Below are 17,526 nucleotides of genomic sequence, written 5' to 3' on the forward strand. Positions count from 1 at the left end.
AATTAAAGCGTTTCAGTAGATTTCTTTCGGATATTATTGGCTTTTTCCTAGCGATTCGTCCACGTGTCCAAATTCTCTCAAATGGTGGCGGACGGTTTGTGGTGTAAAAATAACAACACCATTCTCTTTGGACAATTGTTTACATATGTCAACAGCTGTCAGCATTCGGTTGCCTTCCGAAAGTCGGTGGATTCGACGGTCCAACTACGTCGTCGTTTTTCTTGGGGCGCCAGTCTTTTACCGATCTTTATATTGACCAGTCTCCGAGTATAACTTCTACGCTTGCACGCAAGCCGTTTCACTGCACTTTAGTTGCTTGCTGATGTTCAAAAAGGAAGCATTTTGCTGGTTGAGTAATACGATGTTTGCTCTCGTGATTGGACTGAGGCTACGTTGTTTTCCCAATATTAATCAATTGTATAATAACGATAAATTATAACACTATATAGTGCAGTTAGGCTAGTTGTGTGACTACCCATTTTGACAAAAAAATTTGCATACATATTACATGGTCTTAAACTAATTTTGCCGGTAAATTTGAAACGTTTCTATTAATTTAGCATTAGAATTCCAAGTTGTATAAAAATAGTTATTGTCTGCATCATTCGAAAGAAAGAAATTCTGCATAAAATATAAAAGATATAAATAATTTGTATGGTGTTAGTAACAAAATATTTTGTAAGAAATAGAACTTTTATTATCGGTCTTCAATTTATTTTCGCCAGTGTAAATCTCTTTCTTGATTCAGCGAGTGAACGACTATATCGTCACACAGCCTGATAGGAAATAAAAATAGAAGCCAAATCATTTTCAAATTACACCATCCCGTCTTAAATAAGCAAATGACGGTTTAGTTAATGTAGTTCTAGATATCTTTACAAGTTCGCATGATAAGAGTTGGACATAAACAACTATAGCAAATCTGTCTCTTTGTTCGGCATATCGACTACTTAGTGAGCAGATTTGCTAATGCAAGTGTATAGTGCCATTTTATTTCTAACGGAGTTAGCAATGATACGATGTATTACTGTAGCGAATTATTAGAGTTTTTATGTACATTCCCTCTATTCTATTCTGTTAGTTTCTCTTTCTCTTTTTCACTGTTTTTGCATACTTAATGACTCTACACCTTTCCCTATAGCTTCAGCTATTGACATATCTCGGCTTTCGGCGTCCACTAACTTTTCATGTTTGACTACTATTCATATTATGTTATTTTCGATGGCGGTCATCGTGTCAACAACACGCTGACTGTAACCAGGCAGCAATATTAACATTTACACGCGCACACATACATGTTCTATTCTAGTATTTTTTTCCGAAATGAGTAACTGGAATCTTAAAAGGTTTTATTTGTTTTCTTTCTCTCTTGTGACGTATAAAATACACGTGCTCGTAAAACGTGCTGCTTTTTAAACAACAATAATTTCTCATAAACATTATGATCCCACTGAGATAGCAGACAGGGATCCTATTTGTTGGTGCTTGACAATAAATAACAATGATACCACCAAGTTGGAGCAATTATGAAGGATTTCTGACATAGGAACAATGCCTCACGCTAATAGTGATCATTTTCTCTTCTTAGAGATATTTCTTAATTGTTCTACTGGTTCCACCTTAATTGGTACATATTTTATTGAGCTAGGTATTCAGAAAAGACAACAACTATACTTCAGTAAAATTTGAACTTGGAATGTAAAGATTATAAATAAAATAATTTGGTCGATGTTGTATCGAATTAGCCAATCCAACGCCCTATATAAAAACAATATTAATAATAATGATGAAATGCTGAAAAAAAAGTATGAAGAGGAGAAAGACAGAGAAGGAAGAAAAATACGTAGAAATGAATAAAATCATGTTAAAAATCCATTTTAATGGTTATTACAATTTTAATTAACAATAATGTTTTAATTATTCGTTCCAGCTTAGATGGAAACAACGAGAGGGTGCTAATAAATTCAGTTTACTTTTGTCAAACAATTTCTTATTATCTTTTTATCATATATTCTTGATTTAAAATTGAACATTGTAAACTTGAAACAATTCTCTTTTTGCTCAGTAATGAGAATCAGGAGAAAATTTTCCTTATTCGTCAGTTTTACAATTATAGATTTTTTATTAAATTCTTTTTTCATTCCGATTTATAAATTTCATCAGTTTTTCGATCGTCTTAAATAAATCGTAATTCTTTTTTAGAGGTATAGAAAACAAATAAACTAATTATTTATTTATTTTACGTGGAATGTGAAATAAAGTCAAATATATTTCGATTTTCTGTATGATTATTTGAAACCAACGATACCTATCAGTGTTTGGTGATTCGTGTGTAGCACACTGGACTAGTGTGCAGTACTAGTGTGTAGCACACTGGACTAGTGTGCAGTACTAGTGTGTTGCACATTGGATACATTGTCTCATATGAGTGAATAGTAGCTCTATCATGGGACATATTGGAAGTTTGTAAACACTTGGGAAGTGAAGCAATTTTGGTAGCCCCGAAAAGGAACTGTAATTTATCTAAAATGATGCAAAGCAAGCATCTTTTCATGGTAAATGTGATTTCTAGAGAATTTGTCAGTCTGCCGTTGCATATGAATGGAGAGCAAGGGATTCAGTGTAAATTAGAGTACATTTAGTAATATTATACATACGTACATACATAGGTGTGTGTGTAAGCGTGTGTGTGTGTGTGTACGTTCAGTAAAAGCGACTTTTAAAAATTGGAACTTAACAGGGGCCGATTTGTTCAACTAAAAGACTTTAAAGGTGGTGCACCATTCCAATAGCTGAAACAAGCAAAACAAATAATATACATATTCGTATATATATTTATATATGTGTGTGTATGTGTGTGTGTGTGCGTGTGTGTGCGTGTGTGAGTGTGTGCGTGTGTATGTGTACATATTTCTAGATGTAACGCTTAATTTAAATACCGGCTTATACGGGCTATACCATAAACCTAACGAAAAATCTAAGATATGTCTGCAAAGAATCGTATCATCCACATTCAGTAATAAACGGAATAGTGAAAAGTGTGTGAAATAGAATATCAAGGCTTTCTGCAAATGACGTAATATTCAGCTCATACGCAGAATATTATAATACAGTATTAGCTGGTGCAGAATACACTGAAAATATTAAATATATACCTAAGAATAGTATAGTTAATCAATATAAAAATAAAAATAACAACGCCAACATTATATAGAGGTAAGACTGATAATGAACATAAAGAACGTAAATAAAGAAAAGGTGATTATGTTGAAATTACAGAAAAGAAAGGCTTATGTTTAAAATAGTATTTGGTTAGTGGAAAAAATAGGACTGAAAATTAAAAAAAATTAATATAGAAATAATATTAGAAATAGGAATAAAAAAATCTAACTTGAATTCTTATCTTCATGATTTCACCATGTACTACAACTATTACACTTAAACGGATAATGAATCTAAAACAAAAGGTGGTATTTGGGTTATATGTATCGTTTAAAATTGCTCGGGAATGTTTCTCTGCATTAGATAAACATTTCCTTAAATCTAGATACTAATACAAAATTGCTAATAGGCATATCATGAAACTGTCCTATACAACCTCAAAACTTCTGGCATCCCATATTCATAAACAGGAAAATAAAGAACCGAGTCAAGCAATCACAAATGCTAAATCTATGATGCAAGACAACGAGAATCTCGCAAATAGGGATAACTATAATCGTGGAAGGCATAATCAAGACAGTCCATTTGATTCCGACATAAGTAATAATACCACAGATGATATAAATAACGATGTGAATGAGGTAAACACTAATAATAATGACGTTGGGGATAACAAGAATGTTAACAACGAATATAACAATAATAAGAACAACGGTGCCACTAAGAACAAAAATTTATAAAAGAATTTAAGTAGTAATCTAGTTGGAAAATAGTACAGTAAAATTGTAATTGTAGATAGAAAAGCATGTCCTCTCCCAAAAATTGTACACACGTGTATTGTCAGAATGAGTGCATATGAATATGTATGTTTAGGTGCAACAAGCCACTATTTCAAGAATCGCCGGAGAATCCTATTTGCATCATTTAGGAACATCGGCAAAAGACAAGGCACATAACTCTCTAGCCTGATCTAGAAGCTCAAACAAAAAAGCAATGCAATGCAGCATGACTTGGTTAGTGGTAGAGAACGCTTACCCGTATAATGTACACTCGGAATCGTGTAACATATGCCTGGAAGAGACACTACGCATCTTATTTAACTATTAACAAGCGCTCTGAAATTGTTAAAAATGTAATTGTTAAAAATGTAGACTTAAAGCTCAGCGTTGGAATTTGGAAGAAACCTTCGTTACTTATGATTAATCAATTATTTATTTACTTATAAATGTAATTATTGTTTTTGTATTATTAGTAGTAATTTTTGTATTTTTATTAGTAGTAGTATTACATTGATGTACATATATATAATATGATTGCATAATAGTTTGTATATGTGTAATGTCTTGTTAAACGTTAAACGGTTCTTAGATAGATTTATCATTAGGCATACATATATATGCGCTTACGGGGTGTAATGAATACGGAATGTATTTCTGTAGTAGTATTATTATATGCGAATAAACATATTGTGATTTGTAGAACTATATAGATCTATACGAAGAAACCGTATAAGTTTACTCTTCAAAATTAAATTCCTCTTTTAAGTATAAAGTCATAATTCCAAATGAAAAGATAGAAATAAGAAAAAAAGATTATTATATGAGCGTGATTAGGTTTCAATAGCAGGGTAGCGTAAATAGGTGCAGCATTCATGAGAAGGAAAAGTGTGAGTGTATGTTTGGATAGATATAAATACATATATACTCATGTATGTACATTTGTGCCGAATAAATGTATATGTATGTATATATACATGCGTGTAAGTAAATTTGTTAGTTTAATAACTCGAAAAGCAATAGGGTAAAGACAGTGGTTGTGATATTATATATATGAAATTAAATATGTAAGGTGACAGCGCTTGTTATTCTACTGCGTTAAGAAAGAAGGGAACATATGTCACTGTTTTATTTTTAAGTGATACGATAACAGATTCAAGAGATGGGTAGTTATCAAAGGTTATCCTTTTATGACATACCTATCTTTACAAGTATTTGTTTTTTTCTATTTTCCGCCCAAAATTACGGACAAGTTTGTGGTTAAAGACTAAATAAATACGTAGCTTCTTTAGTCTGTATCTTGTTTTCTCTAAAGAAATTTAACAGGGTCTGCAATGATCTAACGACTCCCACCATATCATAGATATACCGATGCCAACATTGTCCTTGGTCGGTCCACATCTTTAATTTCTCGACACGTTCCCCGTTCCCTGCACATCTTGCGAAGAGCCCAAGACTTGTCTTGATAACCAACTTTTACTTTAGAATGTGCAAAATAGCTTTGTTTCACAAGGCGCTGATGTTTGCACTTTCACTGGGAATGGTAAAACTACCACAGATATAGCAAAAATGTTCAGAGCTGTTCAGGCACTTACGATGAGAAGTAGCAGAGGTGGACATAACCTGAAAGAAAAAGGAAATAAATAAGTTTGAGAAAAAAAGAAAGTTGAACACTCACAAGTTTAGAGAAACAAAACAAAAATGCTTACATACGGTCTGCTAACACCTTGTATACAGATTTAATGCATTGTTTGCATAATACAATAATAATCAGTTATATAGAGCAGCCACATGAGCCTGTAACTACTATGGCAGATAAATATTTGGGGATTCACCCAAAAATGAATATTCATACATGTACACTCATACAAATATACCATACATACATTCACACAAATACTCCATAAAAAATAGAACAGGGAAGAAACTTAGGCTTGAGATATCAGGACAAAATCTCTCCATACTTCAAAGCACAAGTTCACTTATATCAAAGCCTTGTAATCTCTCCTTTACCGCACAAATATGATCTCTGATCTCTAACTTCGAACTCTCTGCACTACAGTACTTGTTACTCTCATATCTTTGCCACAATTATATAATTTTTATGCACCGGAACCCCATGTCAGCTAGGCTGACATGCTTTTCAAAGCTCAACCTAAATCATCAGATGTGAAAACTTTTCACTCCTTATCAAAAGCAGAATAAAATCAATCAGATGACCAGTCCTATTACTTATGGACAAACAATACAATTGTGCTTATTCAGAGAATAAGAAAAACAAAAACATGGAATGATAGAAGAAAGTTGTCTGCAGGCTTGAAATCAGCATGCCAATTTTAGTCTAAATAAAGTGAAAAATCCAACTCATCAGAAATTATGTTCAAAATTGTTCCCAGTGTTATACTTTAGAAATTTTTAAATGACTCATGTTCAAAGCGACATGCACCCTGAATATAGCAAATTTGTGAATTTTATGAATTACATTGTGCATTTTTAAGTCTTATTGATGTCATTATTTCATTTCTATTACAGGTCTCTGGTGAATATCATTCTGAACACTATATCCTTTACAATGTTTTCGGATACACGCATTTTTCTACGAGATCGAGACATTCAAAGATATGATCAAATTTGTGGAATAGAAACTAATCTTCCCTTCTAATATTAAAAGCTTTGTGATTATGAGTTTGTCTTTACTTGTAGAGTCCTTTGTTAAAAACAAATCGCAATGACTTCTAACCGAGGCAATTCGCAGACAAGACATTTTTCCACTGGTGGTAATTCTGCTATCGATTACCTCACTGTTCCTGATCATGATCTGCAGCTGATACCACCACAAAGTCCGGGTAGTCTGTCGGTTCCAAGTTCCTGGAATCGTAATACTGCAGCTGAAGAATGGCGACGTGCAAGCAGTACAGCTTCGTCAATATTCGATTTATCAACTGAAGCGGAACAGTTAGAACGGGCTTTGCAGGAAAATGATACCTTGTCACTGACGAAGATTCTCAAATTACACCATACCAAATTTCCAGTAACAATAAATAGTGATAACTTTACTGAACGAGGCAGTTGTGATTCTTATAGTCAGCGGATCAGTCAAGGAAGCCAAAACTACGTCGAACGAAATGACAGAAGAGAAAGTGTTGTAACGGATATAAGTGATGTTCCGGCAATATTTCGTACATCACTTCATGTTGCCGTACAAAATGATTCAGTTGATGTCTTGAAAATTCTATTAAAATGTGGTATTGATCCAAACATGCCGAACCAGTTTTGTTACAGTGCATCACGTAAAAATAGTATCATCACTGAAACATCTTACCCTGTCAATAAAGAAGATGTGGAAACCAAATTTGTAGTTAAACAGAACAATAAAACATCTAATTATCAGGCGGCTTCTTCTTCAACCAAACTGCAGGTGGCTTCGCTTATAAATGAATCTCGCCAACACCATCAATCGAGAAACTTGTCTTCTACTCCAGCAAAACACGAGATCTTATTTGAATTTTCTTTCAACTACAGTCAAGAAGAATTGTTCAACTTACCAGTACTCTACTTGGCTATTATCAATGCGAACGCACCAGCAGTTGATCTTCTCTTAAAATATAACGCTAACCCGAACATCCAAGATCGACATGGTGTCACACCGTTGCATCTTGCATCCTGTGCCGACTTTTATAATGAGAAGTGTATTCGCCATTTGATGAAACATGGCGCCAAAATCCATATGCAAACGTTCTTTGGTGTGTCTGCATGTAATATTCGGTCGAGTCTTGACAAAGAGCAACTAGATGTTATAAAAGAGATGATGAAACTTGAAATTTCAACAAAATGTCAATCTAAAATTTACAACATGGGAGTTAGCCAAGATTCGTCAACTTCTTCAAGTGGAGTTTCTCGATTTTTCAAGAGACTTAATAGTGAGAAATTAAAATTCAAAGACAGACGCGTTGCTTTAACGGAAAGCTTTATTGAGTCGGATTTAGCCGAAAGAACATCGACCAGTTCCTACCGAAGCGCTCGAAGCAGACAGCAGTCAAATCGTTTCAGCATTACTGATGACACGGAAACAGACATATCAATGGTAAGTACAAAATTCCAGTAGAAAGCTATTACAATTATGTATTTTATCTTTGATTTTATACCTACGAATCTTCACTAATTCGTAATAATCAGGAATTTAGTGAAGGAGATTAGTTTCATTGTAAAGTTGAAAATGAGTTAAAAGAGAAGATAATCAGAGTTAGTAAAGGCTCATAGCCTAAGGAGTGGAAGCACGTGGATTAGTGGTTAGGGTGTTGGACTCTTGATCGTAAGATTGTGGCTTTGATTCCTGGACCGGGTGACGCGTTGTGTTCTTGAGCAAAACACCTCATTTCACGTTGCTCCGGTCCACTCAGCTGGTAAAAATGAGTAATCCTGCGATGGACTGGCATCATGTCCAAGTGGGGAATATATATGCCATGAAGCAAGAAAATCGGCTCTCACGAGTCAGTATGACTCGAGAATATTACTTTGCCCTTTCTTTTTACATGGCCTAAAGTTTACGCTGTTACACTTCATCTTACGATCGCGGATTCGACTCTTGCACCAAGCAGTGTATTGTATTTTTGAACAAAACACTTCCATGTCACGTAGTTCCAGTCCACTCAGCTGTAAATGTGTAACGCTGCGACCGACTGATGTCCCGTTCAAGGGGATAATGTGATATCATTCACTTACTACGCCTTAGAAAATAAGTAAGCGGATCCATGAGTCCTAGAACACGAGACAGCAATAAACAGGGTTTGATAACATTATAAGCGCAATATTTTTGGAAAAGTAAGAAAACTAAATGTAGCCTAACATGGGAAACACGTGTATATATTGCATCGGTGTATAAAAGATATTTGGTTTCACTCTAGAGCTCCTTTTACGTTAAAGATAGCAGATCATGATAAAGCCCCCGTGACTACTTCGATCATAAGATGGACATGGGACTTTCAGTTACAACAAGTTTAATAAGAGTGAAACAAGAAACAAATATGGGAACCGCCTGTTGCTAACTAAAGTTTTAAGACGTTCAAATTTTCTTGAAAACAAGATGTAATATCTAATAAATTTGTTATATGTAATGCTATTGCATAAAGTAAATTTGTTATATGTAAAGTAATAGACATAATATTTTTTTTTTTTTATATATCAAAGCTATCACATATAATAAAGTTATTAGTTTATAAATCGCTGTCTGAAATTTGGCAAAATTCTAATATTTGTTTGCAGCTTGAACGAAAATTCTATACGATTCTACTCAATTCCACCTATTCATCTTCCCGTCTCTTACTCCCCATATTACCCACTCTTTTCATTGCAATATCTTCATAAATGATATGTTCACACTCCTACCTCCTCGTCTGCTCTCTCCTCTTCCTTCAATGCTTTTAGCAGCCGTCATCTGGTGGTTGTTCAAGAGGAACATTGTCTGCGTCGACTTCCAGATCTGCGATGGCCTACGTTGGCCATCGTTGGCCTACGTTGGCCTATGTTGGCCATAGGCACAACAGCTCCGAACCAAATCATTAAAAATGTTTACAATAATTTCAACTGATGTAATTCAATGGTCGAAATAATGAAACACCGATTGTTATTTCCGTTCTTGAAATTTGAAACACCAGTTTCCCAAATCCTTTCATCTATTTTCGTTGCCCACTATTACTGTGTGGGCCGTGTGGAGGGGCGGTAGAGTCTCAGATAACCCTCTAAAAGGTTCTATCAGATTCAACTCACAGCAAATGTTTCGGCAGGATCCCCAAGCGAAACCGACCGAGGCAATGGATATTATTCAATTATTTCGCTCGCGGTGTATCCCTTACCTCTTGTGATATTTGGCCTTTCCGATAAAAATTTTCTCCGTGATCAAATCCTTATGTATTCTAACTACATATCAAGGCTTTGCCCTCTCATTATGGAGAAATAGTGACTCAACTGGTAGCGATTTCCTCATTTCTGAGCTACACACCCTATCGAATAATGTTACTTTACAGACTCTTTGGATCTATTTCGGTCGACTGTATACGCGACTTTACTCCCTCAATTACGAAAATTCATAACCATAGGCAAGGATATGCATCAGTGCTGAAACCGGCGAGTTATTACTTCGGCAATATGTTATAGTCGCTGTCATACTCTCAAAACTTACGGTACAGTGCAAAGAGCTAGGTTGATTTAAATTTGTATGGTGCACTCTTAGTCAAGATATGTACTGCTTAGGAGATCAGATGTTCACTATAATACAAACATACTATTATGTAGAAGACGGAGAAAATTATATAACTCCATATGTTTTTTTATGGTGTAAGGAGAAACATTAGCCATCATAATTTTATTCAGAACCTCTCAGATTGGTAGGTCAGTTCGGAGGAGTTTTCCTCAGATTGGAGACCTAGCTCGAATGATTACAACAAAGGGGACTTTGTTAGAAGCACACAAGGGTTTAAAACCAAATTAAAGATTGTTAGGAATAAGAAATAATAGAAAAGAGCGAAATGAGGATATTCATGAGTAAGTGAACTGTATAGAGGATATTCATGAGTCAGTGAACTGTATAGAGGATATTTATTATTCTATTGTAATGATATCTAAAATTTTGAGAGATATCTATTATTTGAACAGTGTGTAAATATACCGATATACTGATAGCTTGAGGATATACTAATCACTTGTTTACTGCCGTATTACTAATTTACTCTATTGGTTTGCTACTGAGTTGCTTCCTGATCTCATGTCTGATATTATTAATAAAATTTATGAGTGAAGACAGAAGCAATATCCTGGTTCCGGTGATGCATTTGTTGACAAAATATTAATATAATCTACATAATCCGTAGGCCTATGTTGCTTCAGATAATTTATTACTTTACCATAACATGTTAATTGTGTAATAATTATAAAATAATAATCTAATGAGCACCTTTTGTGGGGCCGGTCTTGCTATTGCTTAGAAGAATGGGTTTTGAAAGTTTTATCTTAGGCTATTAAAACCTTCAAATGTAGAAGCATAACGTTTATTATAATTCACTAAATGAAGATTAAAGTGTTTATTTGATTTCTTATTTTAAATATTTTCCATTTTGATGTGAAAGATCACAAACATGACATAACTCTCTGGGCAACTGCCGATATCTTCAACTGGCCCTGGCCTTGTGAACCCTTGGTGAACAATATTACATTGACATTTACTTCAAGGAAAAATACATTGATAAGCTCACTCATAGTTGAATAGACTACATTATAAAAATTGTTTTATTATAAAGGATATTGCCCGAAACGGTAGATGTTTCCTCTTTATACAGAAAGCCAGTTTATTACACATTGAAATATGTATACTCACTAATTATCAACACAGATCAGTACCGCTTATCCCGAATCATGCTGTTTACTGTAGTAGTTCAATATTTAACTTTACATCATTAGTAACCCATAAATTAACTGAAGCAATAATAGAAAAACGAACTAAGTAATAAAAATCCCCCACAACGTGGTATCTAGTTAGCTGAAAGAACAACACACAGCAAGATTAAATACATCATCTCATTAAGTCAACGAGAGATCTTCAAATAGTCATGTAATCTGTTAGAAATTGCTGCTAAATCTTTGAATTACACTACACCGTCTTAAAAATTAGACATTGTAGTTTCTGCGATATAAATGAACGGAACAATCTATACTGGAATACTTTTTACCATAGATATTTTGTTTTAGAGCTGACCACAGATTACATAACATCAGCAGTAATAGTATAGTCTCAGGTTTTATATTTCTAGGCTTAGAACAGAGGTACCTCAAGCGTGGTTATTCAGTATTTTTCCATATCAGGGATTACATTGTATCAATAAACGATAGAGTGTAACTAGTAAGTCAAACAACGGCGTAGATTCTTGTTAGTTGAGTTATCATTTTATATGTTAACTGAATAAGTAAAGAAATAGAAGAATTAGAAAATGAAATGATACTTCCCTCTTCTACTTGCCAAATGAAGCCAAAGAAAATACATCTACGAGTCGACGACAGAGACCCACATACTATAAAAAGGTTGCTCTTTGCGGTCGCTCTATTACTAGAAATAATAACCAAATCTTTAACAAAACACTTCCGTCCCAGGAAAGACACTCAAGATCATGTAGGTCTTAGATATACTATGTTTGGAGAAAAATCGTTTAGAACGACTTTGATCATAGGTGTGATTAGGGTTCACCTACGGATTAAACCAAAACCTGTAGCTCGGTTTAACACCATCATCCGGCACTTGTGTACCTTTTTAAGAGTTCACTCTAATACAACCATGTTTTGACCTGCCTTGGTCTCATCAATGATGGACGTTCGACCGCAATATAATTTGTTCTAAGAGAACATCCACGTTTAAATGGGGATAAATATTACCTCTCAATAATCTCTAATAAACTGTAAATATCTGGGTATCTATTGGGTCGTCTGATAATAATCTCATCGCATCTACTTAACTCACAAGCATATTCTACACAATGTCCCGCTCTGAAATAATCGGTTGTAGGGTGTTTATATTATGAACTCCGAACGAATGGACAATAAAGTCAGTAAGGATACGATTTGAAATCGCCGAGAATATCTATTAACGGTATATCTACCTTCTAGTTGTTGTTGATTAGCCTCAGTTCAGCCTTAATACAACTGCTTGGATGATCAAAATCGTTCCAGTAGTGACCACCTTATACCCCACTTTTTGTAGTCGTGGAGCATCTAAAAATACATTATTCGAAGTGTTTTTCTTTCTTCAAAAACACTTTGAGTGAAATGTGACAGCTATTTCTAACTGACGGAATGACCACTTAGTCTCTTACGTTGTCTCTGCTGAATTAATAGTGTAACGAATCATATAATCCGTTTAGCTGTAAGGTGCAGCACAGAAGACTTAGAATTCAAATAATATTAGTACAAACTAATTTTGTGGAGCTAAACCTCTCTCTCCTTCTTTCTTTCTTTCTCTCTCTCTCTCTCTCTCTCTCTCTCAAAAATAAGCACATCTTTCTACAACGGAATGAATCACGTGCATATTGCGTATTTAAGTACATATGGCTGATGCCGCTGTTGTTGGTGCTGCAACTAGTGTTTTCATTGATACCGACGAAGAAGTTTCGATTAGTTGTCAGAGCTAGAAATAATAGCCAACTTTCTTTCAAATTGAACTATATGGTCTCAAAAGAGAGGGGCGCATTGGATAATGGAGTACAAACATATATGTCTGAGGGAACGACAGTATGGTAACGGATATATAAATAATATTTTATCAGCTAAACTAATCTAGAGCTAAACACTAGCAACAATAATACGGGTACATTGTTACTAAACTCTTCTGTCTAGATCTCATGGACTAAGATATCTGGGACCTAAGCCTTTTCCCTTTGTCGCATCAATGAACTCTCACAAAACTTTGCTATGGAAGGTATTGAAGTAGTTGACTTCTATTCCTTTTCATTGTACAAATGAATCTTCGTTCTGGTGATGCTGGAACAGGGTACTGCAATAACTTATAATTCAAAGGACTACGTACCCCATTATCCAAATACTAAATATAAGAAGTACGCATAGGCTTAGCGAGAGGGACGCTATAAAACCACTTAAACATCTGGAAACCGCAGTCAAATTACTAATTACTGATTTGAGATAAAATGGTACGTTGAATAATCGTATACATTTAGCTAGAAAATATAAAAGCCATAGTCGAGGCTGGAACACCTTTGATCGAAAATATTCTTTAATATGGCTTCTTTGGGGCTACACAACAACACTGGTGGGAGTTAGCGGTTAGATGTTTAGACTGGGATAATGTAATATATGAGATCTAACCCTGTTGAACCTTTATCATAGCAGAAGCTACAAATAAGAGCAGATGCATCAAACACCTTCATTAATCAAATATCAGATAGAAGACATCAAAAGACATTCATGATGGTGTCTGACCTCAACTAAGTAGAAGGAAATGATCACAGTAATAATTACAGTATTCATCACTTAAAGGTAGGATAATCTAATTACACTTACGTGTGAATGAATTTATCATCATCCTTTTATATAACTCATAAACACCTGAATACATCTTCACTTTTTATAGACATTTAAGTGAGGCAGGGTTTACTTTTATAGACATTTAAGTAATGTAGGTTTTATTAACTTTGTTTAACTTCCTTGCTGTGGATTCACCTGTCATAATGTTGTTGTTACAATTAATAGTGCGTCCTTTCACATCAAAAGACAACTTGGTCCGTGGCTGCCAAAATCTAACATCTTTGACGTGCGCTGTGCCAGGTCTTGCGTGTTATTAAACAACATAAAACCAAAATGATTTGCCTGTGACTAAAAAAAAACCTATAACCAAAATCGCAGCAGGGAGAGGTCGATATAAGCAGTGCGGGCTCTTACTGAGTGCCGAATAATCGATAAATGTTTTTTTGTACATGAAGTAAAGTCTTCAAAATATATTATAAATTGACATAAAAAAAAGAAGCATTCTCATTAAAAGACAATTGTAATTAAGAAATGCATTGTAGTTGATTGTTTCTTATAGAAGGAACTGGACATGAGGCGTGCTGTTATGAAATCTTAATTCAGTAATGAATAACATGTGCTTCAAAACGGTCTATGGCAGTTCCAGGATAGGGTAGCGGAGAAGTCAAAATGTAACATCTGTCCAAAGTAAATATATGTAACAATAATTCTTTCTACTGTAGGCACAAAGTTTGAAATTTTGGGGAAGGAGGCTAGTCAGTTACATTCACTTCACAGCTCAGTTGGTATTTATTTTATCTATCCCGTGAGTCTAAAAGACAAAGACGACCTTGCCGGAATTTGAACTCAGAAAGCAAAGACCCGGCAGAAATGCCGCTAAGCAGTTGTCTCACGATCTAACGAGTCTGCCGACTTGCTGTATTAACACCACCACCACCACCAACAACAACAACAACAACAACAACAACATCAACATCAACAACAACAACAACAACAACAACAACAACATCAACATCAACAACAACAACAACAACAACAAAAGCGACTACGACGACGAGAATGATGATCATGATCATGATAATAGTAATAATAATAATAATGCCAAAAATGCCAAAACAAAATGCCACAGAACCGCTATTATTAGAAGTAAGGAGGTAAGGCTTGTGTAGTGATTTGTCTTTGCAAAAGATTGCAAAGACAAAGCACTATACAAGAAATTGAAAACGAATGATACTGAAAATAGGTGGGTAAAGAAAAGAATGCATGGTCAGACAGATAAAAAAAGATGGCTCTGGATGACTACAAGTGATTTAAACCCGGAAACGGAGGCTCTAATCTGTGCTGCCCAAGGGCAAGCACTAAGAAGAAACTACATAAAATATAGAATAGACAACTTAGCAGAATGTGATAAGTGCAGAATCTGTGGACAAAACGGTGAAACCGTATAGAATATTACCAGCCAATGTACTCCACTAGCCTAGAAGAAATATGTCACGACAATATAGCCAGGCTTGTCCATTGGACACTTTGCAGCAGAGCAAAAAATTGGTACGACCACAAACCTGAAGGCATTGTCGAAAATAGAAATATAAAGATCTTATTTTATGATTCAGAGCAACCATGAGATTGAGAATAGGAAGCCGGACATAGTATTAATTGAGAAAGAAAACAGACTATGCTGGATCATAGATATAGCACGCCCAGCTGACAACAATGTATGCGATAAGGAAGAAAGAAAAGTGGAGAGATATGACAGGTTAGCTTGGGAAGTTAAGCAGTTGTGGTTGATGAAAAAGGTAGCAGTAGTACCAATGGTTGTCGGAGTCCTGGGAACAGTGAGCAGAAATATCGAGAAGTACGTGGAACAAATAGGGGCTGCAATACGTGTGGAGCACTTGCAGAAAACAGCACTGCTTGTAACCGCTCGAATACTCCGGAAAGTGCTCGAAAAATAAGAGGTGTTACCTTAGTTCACTGGTAGTGAACAGCTGACACAGTAATACATCTCCAGCGTTAGAAGCTGTGCAAAGGCAATAAATAATAATAATAATAATAATAATAATAATAATAATAATAATAATAATAATAATAATAATAATAATAATAATAATAAGACATGACGGAGTTGGCCAATATCTACACTGGCTAATAAGCCGGCATTACAATATGAAAACTGCCGACAAGTGGTATAATCACCACCCTGAGGCTGTAACTGAAGGAGAAAATGTAACCATTCTGTGGGACTTTCCAGTACATACAGACCGAACTATCAAGGCCAATAAACCAGATATTATTGTGAAAGACCAAAACAATAACGTTTGCTTATTGATCGACATGAGCATCCCCTGTGATCATAATATCTCAGCGAAAGAATTTGACAAGCTCAGAAAATATAAAGACCTACTTATTGAAATTGAGAAAATATGGCATCTCAATGCGGTTACAATACCAGTGATCGTAGGAGCACTAGGAATGATCAAGAAGGGAACCGAAAATTATATGAGAATGATCCCTGGCTTACCATCCCTGCAAGAAGTGCAAAAGATTGTCTTAACTGGTACATCACACGTATTGAGAAGAGCATTGTCGATGTGAGAACTGTTGCTGCTCATGTATTTTAATTTAACTAAAAAAAAAAAAAAAAAAAAAAATTAACGAACTACTGAGTTTGGTATAATGGCCTACCAATGTATACTATGAGTTTCTTTGCCCTAGGAGTCGGGAAGACACTCGGCAAGAAATGGAAGCAAATTTGAAAGAAGAAAAAAAAAGTAATAATAATAATAATAATAATAATAATAATCGTTTTTTACGTAACCTTCTACTATATCGCAGCCATGAAACATTAATTAGAGTAGACGCAACGGTAAAAATATCTTGTATTTTAGTTCAACGGCGGAACCGTTCATCATTCGCTTGAACGTCACGAAAAAGCAACACAGATTTTAGAAGATGGCATTCTCAAAACAGAAGCGCCTTTGATCATAATTTTGATGGGTCAGGAACAATCTCAAGCTCAACAAGAACAGCTGTAACAATAATAATAGCAAGTATCATTTCAATAAGATTATTTCAGCAGTATCCAAACATGGCGATTCTTACTAGCGATATGTTGCAGAGGTGTTATTAGTGTCATGCTTGAAAAGAAAAAGAACAAGATGACCGAGTCCTTCATGAGAAACAAAGAAGCAAGTAAAAAGAGAAGGGTGGTGGAAAGTGCAAGAGAGAAAAAGGCAATACATATTTTCATATCTGTATAATATATATATATATATATATATATATATATATGTATATATATATACGCGAGAAAGAAGCAACAAGAATGGATAGGTATTTAGTACGATCGTTTCATACAAGGACAGGTTTTATTAAAAGTTGCAAAGATTACAGCATATAAACGAGTCCCGTACTCATCAGCTAAAATACATGTAAGTTCTCTAGACATCCTAGTGTTTGAGGCTATACTCATGAAGTAATGTAGATAATTAAACAGATTTCTAAAGTTCATTAAAGTTCTTTAAAGATGATGTACAGTCTTATCACAGAATTTTAAAAAAGTTTTGAT

General features: G+C 34.8%; 1 protein-coding gene across 4 annotated transcripts in view; it reads left to right on the forward strand.

Annotated features, from left to right (window-relative positions):
* The first annotated feature begins 6,480 nt into the window (after positions 1–6,480).
* Positions 6,481–17,526, forward strand: part of LOC115224721 (1-phosphatidylinositol 4,5-bisphosphate phosphodiesterase epsilon-1) — a 1,072,053-nt gene continuing 1,061,007 nt past the window's right edge. For all 4 annotated transcript variants that reach the window (XM_036513495.1, XM_036513498.1, XM_036513507.1 and 1 more), the window contains exon 1: positions 6,481–8,022. In XM_036513495.1, coding sequence (XP_036369388.1) covers positions 6,667–8,022 — 1,356 coding nt within the window. In that variant the 5' untranslated portion in view covers positions 6,481–6,666. The remainder of the gene's footprint in view (positions 8,023–17,526) is intronic.

The sequence above is a fragment of the Octopus sinensis genome, linkage group LG2, assembly GCF_006345805.1.
Source record: "Octopus sinensis linkage group LG2, ASM634580v1, whole genome shotgun sequence".
In the NCBI taxonomy this organism is placed as follows: Eukaryota; Metazoa; Mollusca; class Cephalopoda; order Octopoda; family Octopodidae; genus Octopus; species Octopus sinensis.